The sequence below is a fragment of the Coregonus lavaretus genome, assembly GCF_964263955.1.
Source record: "Coregonus lavaretus genome assembly, contig: HAP1_SCAFFOLD_1458, whole genome shotgun sequence".
Classification (NCBI taxonomy): Eukaryota; Metazoa; Chordata; class Actinopteri; order Salmoniformes; family Salmonidae; genus Coregonus; species Coregonus lavaretus.
This window is the reverse complement of record NW_028166763.1, coordinates 17,142-27,636: the sequence shown is the minus strand read 5'-3', so window position 1 is coordinate 27,636 and position 10,495 is coordinate 17,142. Positions and strand designations below refer to the sequence as shown.

Sequence of the window (10,495 nt, the reverse complement as noted above, 5' to 3'; positions counted from 1 at the left end):
CTTTCTGGTTCTATGTATCATATCTTTCTAGTTCTATGTATCATATCTTTCTAGTTCTATGTATCATATCGTTTCATAACATAACTTTGTCCTATTTCTATGTATATTTCGTATTACCATTGACACCAATGTGTTGATATAGCATTTTCTTTTGAAATGATTTTTCTTTGTCTCGCTGTGACAAGGTACTCGCCACATCCTGGTTCTGTCATCAGAACACGTCACATTCAGAGAGTTTAACCTATTTCCTGTACATCTCTCTGACACACACACACGTTTTCTCTACACACTCTCTCACACACACATTCTCTCTCTCTACAGACACTTTCTCTCTCTCTACACACACACTTTCTCCATCTCACACTCACACTCTCTACGTCCACACTTGCTGTCTGCTAAATAACAGTGTCAGGAATACCATCTATCATGGTGGGCTACTGTCCCATCTGTGGGAAACCCGTCTACTTTGGTGAGTGCAATGTGTGGGTGTGTGTGTGTGTGTGTGTGTGTGTGTGTGTGTGTGTGTGTGTGTGTGTGTGTGTGTGTGTGTGTGTGTGTGTGTGTGTGTGTTTGCAGTGTCATACAGTGGGTCAGAGATGCCATAGAATTATGGAATAGTTACAGGTTTCTGAGAGGCATCGCTCACAAATCTTTTCTAGCTTCAATCGTTATATCTTTCCTATTGTGTGCGTGTGTCTGTGTGTCTGTGTGTCTGTGTGCGTGTGTGTGTGTGTGTGTGTGTCTCCATGCTCTGAACAGTCTGTCATGACTCACACACAGACAACAGGAAGTGGCTTCTCTGAGGGAGCAGACTGTTCTCTAACACACCGGCTATGCTCCAACACTCTAACCTGGTGTCCTTTCCTTTCTAACCGGCCTTCTTTTCATCCCGGGATAAGTTCCAACACCCTAAACTGGTCTCTTTTCCTTGACTGGCTGGGTTCCAATAGTCTAACTTGGCTTCCTTTCCTTCAGAGGCTGGGTTCCAATAGTCTAACCTGGCTTCCTTTCCTGCAGAGGCTGGGTTCCTATAGTCTAACCTGGCTTCCTTTCCTACAGAGGCTGGGTTCCAATAGTATAACCTGGCTTCCTTTCCTGCAGAGGCTGGGTTCCAATAGTCTAACCTGGCTTCCTTTCCTTCAGAGGCTGGGTTCCAATAGTCTAACCTGGCTTCCTTTCCTTCAGAGGCTGGGTTCCAATAGTCTAACCTGGCTTCCTTTCCTTCAGAGGCTGGGTTCCAATAGTCTAACCTGGCTTCCTTTCCTTCAGAGGCTGGGTTCCAATAGTCTAACCTGGCTGGGTTCCAATAGTCTAACCTGGCTTCCATTCACCTGGCCTCCTTTCCTTTCCTGTGTCTTAAGTCCTCAGTTGATATGAGGCAACAGACTGTTGTCTCACATTCCGGCTTTGTTCAAATACTAACTTGGCTTCCTTTCCTTTAGGGACTTGCATTATTTGCATGTGTCCGGTACAGGAACTAGGGTTGCAAATATAAACCATGAACTTAGTAAATAGCATTGGTGTTTAATATGAGGGTTTCAGCGTGAAATATACTTTATATATATTTATTTGACTGTCAATATGTCTTTGTTGTAAATGTGTTGGCGCCAAACTGGTGGCAGTTGGGAAAAAGTAAATAGTTGTCAGAGTTGCAGAATTAATTTAATATAATGCCATTGTTGATTAGATGCTTTTTTCATTAATTAGGCTATTTTCTTTTGAAAACGCATGGACCATATGGACACAGACACACTATATAGGAATACTTTAAAAAAAAGTTACTCAAGTATACATTTCCAAAGTTACCATAGAACATTCCTGTAACTTTGGTATATTACCGGTAGCTTAGCAACTCTAACAGGAACCTAACAGGTAACTCTCCAGTCACAGTGCAGATCTCTCTCTGAATGGCAGACACCATTTGACCTCTAACCCCTGGTATCCTCTAACCCCATTGGTTCATGACAGACATTTGACCTCTAACCCTTGGTTTCCTTGAACCCCATTGGTCCATGACAGACATTTAACCTCTAACCCTTGGTATCCTCTCTCCCCATTGGTCCAGGTGAGAAGAAGAGGTCGTTGGGGCGTGACTACCACCCTCTGTGTCTGAAGTGTCAACAGTGTCAGAGACAGTTGACCCCAGGACAACATGCAGAGGTATGGAGAGAGAGAGAGAGAGAGAGAGGGGTGAGGGAGGGGAGGAGAGGGGGAAAGGTAGTATCAACAGTGTCATAGACAGCTGACCCCAAGACAACATGCTGAGGTACAAAGACAGGGAGAGGGAGGGAGGGAGGGAGGGAGAGAGATAGTATCAACAGGGAGGGAGGGAGAGAGGGAGGGAGGTATAACGTGGAGGGGGAGATGTAGGAGGGAGAGGAGGAAGGGAAGGGGGAGAGAGAGTAAGTCAGGGAGAGAAGGGGGAGGGGAGAGAGATGGAGGGGGGAATCTCTATCTATCTATCTATCTATCTATCTATCTATCTATCTATCTATCTATCTATCTATCTATCTATCTATCTATCTATCTATCTATCTATCTATCTATCTATCTATCTATCTATCTATCTATCTATCTATCTATCTATCTATCTATCTATCTATCTATCTATCTATCTATCTATCTATCTATCTATCTATCTATCTATCTATCTATCTATCTATCTATCTATCTATCTTTCTATCTATCTATCTATCTATATATCTATCTATCTATCTATCTATCTATCTATCTATCTATCTATCTATCTATCTATCTATCTATCTATCTATCTATCTATCTATCTATCTATCTATCTATCTATCTATCTATCTATCTATCTATCTATCTATCTATCTATCTATCTATCTATCTATCTATCTATCTATCTATCTATCTATCTATCTATCTATCTATCTATCTATCTATCTATCTATCTATCTATCTATCTGTGTATATTTATGTATCTAATGAACTAAGATGTTTTCTGTGCATTGTGTTTCAGCATGATGAGAAGCCCTACTGCACTAACTGTATACAGTAAGTCTCTCATGTATCTCTCTCTCTCTCTCTCTCTCTCTCTCTCTCTCTCTCTCTCTCTCTCTCTCTCTCTCTCTCTCTCTCTCTCTCTCTCTCTCTCTCTCTCTCCGTCTCTCTCTCTCTCTCTCTCTCTCTCTCAGCAGGTAAGGGGAGAATGATGTCATACTGTCACAGCTCAGCCTCCTCTTCCTCTTCCTCCTCCTAGGAACCAGTCTAACCAACAAAACAACCAAAATACAACCTAATGAAAACTAACAGCCTATCAACAATGGTCTATGTTCAACCAACCTGACATTCAGCCAACAAGCCAATGACTAAACATCTAGGCCCAACATTCAACCAACCAACCAATGTTCGACCAACCAAGAAATAACCAATAGACAACCAACCTGACATTTAATGAACTACTATCCAATCAACAGACATCAGTCTCACTCTGAAAGTCCCCCTCTTTCAGTCAATCATAAAACAACTACCTGGACCACAACTTTGTGCTCAATGGAGACAACGGTTGTTCTTCAATAAACCAAAAGCTCCTACAGCCGTCTTGTTGCAGTGTGTGAGTTAAACACAGGGTCCTTTAGGCCTCAACACATCCTTATACTACACATGTACTGGAGTGGACACTCCCTAGCAAGATCATGTCTAGAATACCACCAGAGTTCTGAACACACACACACACACACTTATAGAATTGGAGTGTAGCTATGCACCTCTCCCTTTCTCTGTCATCAACCAAAGCCAGAGAAGGAGTGTGTGTATATGTATGTGTGTGTGTGTGTGTGTGTGTGTGTGTGTGTGTGTGTGTGTGTGTGTGTGTGTGTGTGTGTGTGTGTGTGTGTGTGTGTGTGTGTGTGTGTGTGTGTGTGTGTGTGTGTGTGTGTGTGTGTGTGTGTGAGAGAGAGAGAGAGAGAGAGAGAGAAATACCACAGTGTGCCATCACAGCTGCAAGATTCGTGACCTGTTGCCACAAGAAAAGGTCAACCAGTGAAGAACAAACACCATTGTAAATACAACCCATATTATGTTTATTTATTTTCCCATTTGTACTTTAACTATTTGCACATTGTTACAACACTGTATATATACATAATATGACATTTATAATGCCTTTATTCTTTTGGAACTTCTGAGTGTAATGTTTACTGTTAATATTTATTGTTTATTTCACTTTTGATTACTATCTACTTCACTTGCTTTGGCAATGTTAACACACGTTTCCCATGCCAGTAAAGCCCTTAAATTGAAATTGAAATTAGAGAGAGAGAGAGAGAAAGAGAGAGAGAGAGGAGTAGAGAGAGAGAAGAGCACACACAGAGAGAGAGAGAGAGGAGTAGAGAGAGATAGAAAGAGAGAGAGGAGTAGAGAGAGAGAGAGAGAGAGAGAGAGAGAGAGAGAGAGAGAGAGAGAGAGAGAGAGAGAGAGAGAGAGCACAGTCTGCTGGAATGGGCATTTGAGTGAGACAGAGCTGGTACACATGCACACAAACACACACACACACACTTCTTCCTGTTCCTCTGTTAGTAGTGGAACACTTCCCCCTGTTCCTCTGTTAGTAGTGGAAAACACTTCCCCCTGTTCCTCTGTTAGTAGTGGAACACACTTCCTCAAAAAACGTGCTGCCTTCCTGGTTTGCTTACAGTTTTTCTCCATTGGTTTGGCTCATTTCTTGAAACAGAAATTACATTCTCAAAACTACATGGACAAACCTCCAAACCACTTGGCAATTGTTCACAACAGAATTGAATTTCTCATTCATTTCATCAAATTGCAAATGTCTAAGTACATGTCTCAATGTCTCAGTACATCTTTGCAAATGATTAAGTACAGGTAGCCTACATTTAGCACAATTTCCAAGTGAATAGATCTTGTTGATCTAAACTGATTGTTGATTCTCAGTCTAATGGTTGTTCGCTCCAAAACGTGTCAGCGTCATTTCATTGTATAAGTCATCACATGCACAATAGTCTGTTCAATTGTCAAAATTAGTCAAGAACATAATACCATGAATACCATATATGAATCCCTTGGAACATTTGATAAATTTATTACAGCAATTGACAGTCAGGTGAAACTAGAACTTGACTAACGAAGGAGGAGTTTCACACATCTCAGATGACCAATCAAACAGTATGTTTAGTTACCTGACAGGTGCTGTCCATGACTGTGAATGCTGCCAAACATGTATGTAAAGAGCTTGACCATGCAGGACCAGTACAATTTCTGAACATGGAGGCACCTGGCCAAGTAAATGAACAAGGGCAACTGCCTGCTCGAGGAAGAGGAAGAAGAAGAGGAGGAGGAGGAGTAAGGGTGCGTGGTGGTGGAATAGGGGGAAGAGGCCGAGGAGCACGAAGACACCATGCTGTCCCGGATGAAATTCGGGCCACAATTATAGACCATGTCATCAACCATGGCCTCACAATGGCGGAGGCAGGTCGCCGAGTGCAGCCTAATGTGCCTCGCTCAACAGTCTCCTCCATCATCCAAACCTTTCGCAGGGAAAACAGGTATGTAGTCAGTCAATGATGGAATTATATGTTGTATAGGACAGGACACTGTGCATAGAGCAAGAAATATATTTATTTACATATTTACCTATTCATTTAGTGTGTGTGTGTGATAGGCCTACAGTAATATCTTACCTCAATGGGATGTTATGATACTAAAAATGACAAGAAAAACATTGGAGAAAATAAACTATGGAATAGTTTATTTTCTACAGTATTGATGATACAGTTTACAGTAGTATTCCAGTCACTGTGCAGTGATGCATTAGAATTGTGGTAAAGTTACTGTAAGTAAAACAACAATACAATTACATAGGTAACTCATTCTGTAAGGAATACATAAGGTATACATTACGAATGGAGTGTTGTCCTTTGACTTCTATATCTAGGATTGGACGACAACCTTGCACAGGTGGCAGAGGAAAACTTCTCAATGAACAACAAGAACAAGAGATCTGTAACATGGTGATGGCAAATAATGCCATCACATTGAGACAGATCCGCGCTGCAATCCTACAAGACAATGCCATATTCCAAAATGTCAACTCTATAAGCATCTCCACAATAGACCGGATATTGAAGAAGCATCAGATGACAATGAAGCAAATTTACAGGGTACCATTTGAGAGGAACTCTGATAGAGTGAAAGAGCTGCGGTACCAGTATGTACATGTAAGTCAGTTACTGGTTGTCCATCATTATAACATTTTTACAATTAAGCAGTGGTTCCCAAACTTTTTTGGCTTCAGTACCCACTTTACCTGATTTGTGTATCCAGGTAATCCAGGTATGGAAGTATTTGATTTATCTGACTTCAACATTTCGCCTAAAAACTGCAGCTTACTGTATGATGCAATTATCATTATAATCCTTATTTTGAAGAATATAACATACAATAAGAAAAGGGGTCAAAGAGCTGCAATTAGTGCCTCCCATGTAAATCTATCTAATACTGTGGGTTTTACTGTAACATTTCAGTAAGTCTAGTCATTGATGATTTCCCCCCTCCCCTTTCTGTCAAATACCCCCTGTAGTACCTCTGCATAGGGGTACATGTACCCCAGGTTTGGAACCACTGGAGTAGTGGCCAGTAGTATATTGAACTTGTGGAGAACATAGAACATTCCTATGTAATTGTCTGTAACTGTAGTGTATGACTCTTCTGTATGACTGATTTGATGTTTTCTTTTTTTACGCTATTGTAGAGAATAATGGCATTGGAAGGAAACGAGACCCATCACATCCTCGTGTTTGTGGATGAAGCTGGCTTCAACCTGGCCAAGGGCCGAAGACGTGGCCGTAATATTATTGGCCACCGGGCCATGGTGGATGTCCCAGGCCAGCGAGGGGGCAATATAACTATGTGTGCTGCCATATCGGAGAATGGTGTGGCCACTCACATCCCCAGTCTTGGCCCATACAATACACAGAAGCTCCTCATCTTCTTGGACCGCCTTCATGTTGATTTGATCCCTGAAAATGAGAGCGGTCTCGTAGGGCCTCACCTACCACAATATGTCATTGTATGGGACAATGTGAATTTCCACCGTGGCCCGCTCATCAGGGCCTGGTTCACTACTCATCCAAGGATGGTCATGGTGTTCCTACCACCTTACTCTCCTTTCCTCAATCCTATTGAGGAGTATTTCTCCGCTTGGAGGTGGAGAGTGTATGAGCATCGGGCTCAAGATCAGAGGTCCCTGCTCCATGCAATGGACGCTGCGTGTGAGGATATTACAGGAGATCAGTGTAGGGGATGGTTGCGACATGCACGCCGTTTCTTCCCTCGTTGCATCGCAAGGGAGAATATACGCTGTGATGTGGACGAGAATCTGTGGCCAGACAGACAGCAGCGTGTGGATGGCCAGGAGGGTGAGGACAGCGACCAGTGAAGAACTGTTAGTTGTGAAACTCCAGCTTTATTTACAGCACTGTAGGCTGCATATAATTTTCATTGTTTTTTGTTTGTGTGTTTATATTACAGTATATTATGCTGTATACATTTTCTTTTTACTCTGATGTATGGAAGTTACTTTATGTGTGTGAATGATAATGGTTACAATTTCCTTGGCAGTATGAGTGCAATGTGTGATGTCAAACCTTGGAGGCTACTCTTACCCTAAAATCCTATTTATTTTTTTCAGTTTTATACACAATTGTATTCTGTTAGCTAGACAAAAAACAGTACAGTAACCATTGTCAATGAAGGACTGGGCTAAGACTGAAAGGTGGACATGAGGGATATTTCAATGGTCCTCTGCCATAGTGACAAAACATCTAAACATTTTGACTTGCAGTGCTTACACAATGCCAAAGGGACGAAGCATTTTGGGGGCACTGACTGTTTAAATGAGAAGGAAATTTAGTTTTGACACATGCGTGAACTGTTTTGGGAGAGGTATGAGCTTTTGCAGGTGAACCATGGTGTTGTGCCGAACCATCCACGTTATTTTGGCTAAAGCACCAAGAGTGTTGAGAACGTCCGGTCTGTTTCAAGAAATGAGCCAAAGCAATTGAGAAGGATCTTTGCCATTTTCGTGGCACTGACTCCTTATATGGGAAAGGAATTTAGTTTTGAAGCATGAGTGAACAGTTTTAGGAGAGATATGAGCTTTTGCAAGTGAGCTATAGTGTTGTGCTGAACTGTAAGACTGTTTTGCCAAATGATCTTAGAGTTTTGAGAATGTAATTTCTGTTTCAAGAAATGAGCCAAACCAATGGAGAAAAACTGTAATATACGGAATTTGAAATAAATTATATAATTTTTTTCTTGATCATTAAGTATATTTAAAACCAAATGTTTTACTGGGTGACTTTCACTTTTACTTGAGTCATTTTCTATTAAGGTATCTTTTATTTTACTCAAGTATGACAGTTGGTTACTTTTTCTACACTGCTTCCATCCAGCTATCTACTATCATTATCATATGTGTGAAAAACTTGGTTGGAAATCACACAAGACTGATCTCAGTTAATTCATACTGTATGTTGTAGTCTGTCTAAGAGAGAAATCACACAAGACTGATCTCAGTTAATTCATACTGTATGTTGTAGTCTTTCCAAGAGAGAAATCACACAAGACTGATCTCAGTTAATTCATACTGTATGTTGTAGTCTTTCCAAGAGAGAAATCACACAAGACTGATCTCAGTTAATTCATACTGTATGTTGTAGTCTGTCCAAGAGAGAAATCACACAATACTGATCTCAGTTAATTCATACTGTATGTTGTAGTCTTTCCAAGAGAGAAATCACACAAGACTGATCTCAGTTAATTCATACTGTATGTTGTAGTCTTTCCAAGAGAGAAATCACACAAGACTGATCTCAGTTAATTCATACTGTATGTTGTAGTCTGTCTAAGAGAGAAATCACACAAGACTGACAGCCTGTGAGTTTATTAAAAGCATTCAGTGATTACATGGCAGTTTAGAGAGCAACAGGTCTTTATCTGTAAAGGGTAAATAACATAACATCAACATAATCTGCACTCACATCACAAATATGAAATAAACACTTCTCAACAATACCTTTGAGATCATTGATATATATTACCATATTTATTAACTTTAATTTGATTAATTGATTGATTTGCACACAGCATATTCACAATTTAATGTATATCAGACCTGAACTAAGTACTATACTTTCTCTGTAACCCACAGATCATAAGAGAATAACACAAATATCTCTATATAGTACAAACATCATAACAATAATCTACATAATAATCAATACCATAATATTTATAATGAATAACATCATTATCTCTATACTACTAACAACATAACAATAATCTACATCAGTCAATATCATAAAATGTATAATCAATAACATCATGAGAGGTAAACAACAGCAACAAAACAAACCCCAACAAACTAAAATGACCCCTTTATTCAGATGTTTCAAAATACAAAGAATGAACAGATGATTATAATAATACATGGACTAATAATGGAAACCCTTCAAGATAAAGAATCTAAGAGAAACACTAAATAAGATAAAGACATAAAGACAAAAGCTAAAAGCAGCAATACATTCTGGAACACAAAACAAACCTAATTGAGCTACTCTCTAAAAATAATCAAAACCCCATGTTACCCAAAACCCCATGTTACCAAAACCCCATGTTACCCAAAACCCCCATGTTACCAAACCCCCATGTTACCAAAACCCCACGTTACCCAAAACCCCATGTTACCCAAAACCCCATGTTACCCAAAACCCCATGTTACCAAAACACCATGTTACCAAAAACCCCATGTTACCCAAAACCCCATGTTACCAAAACCCCATGTTACCCAAAACCCCATGTTACCAAAACACCATGTTACCAAAAACCCCATGTTACCCAAAACCCCATGTTACCAAAACACAATGTTACCCAAAACCCCATGTTACCCAAAACCCCATGTTACCCAAAACCCCATGTTACCAAAACACCATGTTACCAAAACCCCATGTTACCAAAACCCCATGTTACCCAAAACCCCATGTTACCCAAAACCCATGTTACCCAAAACCCCATGTTACCAAAACCCCATGTTACCAAAACCCCATGTTACCAAAACCCCATGTTACCCAAAACCCATGTTACCCAAAACCCCATGTTACCAAAACCCCATGTTACCAAAACCCCATGTTACCAAAACCCCATGTTACCCAAAACCCCATGGTACCATGGTGGTACAAAACAAACAAAAATTAATAATGGTGGTTGCAATCACTCCTTTTAGATTTCTTCCAAGGTTATAAAAAGATAAACTAATTCTTAACTTGTGTTATTAAAATTAGAACCACTTAAGGTTTGTCACCACATTTTAAACACCAGTCCACTGCTGACCATCGAGTTCAAAACACAAATCTAACCTAAGATCAGCATGTAGGGTCAGCATCATTCTACTCCTACTCAGTCCCCTGGGCTGCTCTCTCCTCTCCCGTACCAGCTTCAGCTCTGGAGCTCAGAG

General features: G+C 40.4%; 1 protein-coding gene across 1 annotated transcript; it reads left to right on the top strand.

Moving 5' to 3' along the window:
• Positions 1-272: 272 nt before the first annotated feature.
• LOC311114338 (cysteine-rich protein 2-like) lies at positions 273-3,022 on the top strand (the record flags this gene model as incomplete). The annotated part of the gene is made up of 3 exons (XM_084189603.1): positions 273-469; positions 2,066-2,160; positions 2,984-3,022. Exons 1-3 carry the CDS (start codon positions 427-429, stop codon positions 3,020-3,022), a joined length of 177 nt encoding a protein of 58 aa, XP_084045729.1. The 5' UTR covers positions 273-426.
• Positions 3,023-10,495: the final 7,473 nt, after the last annotated feature.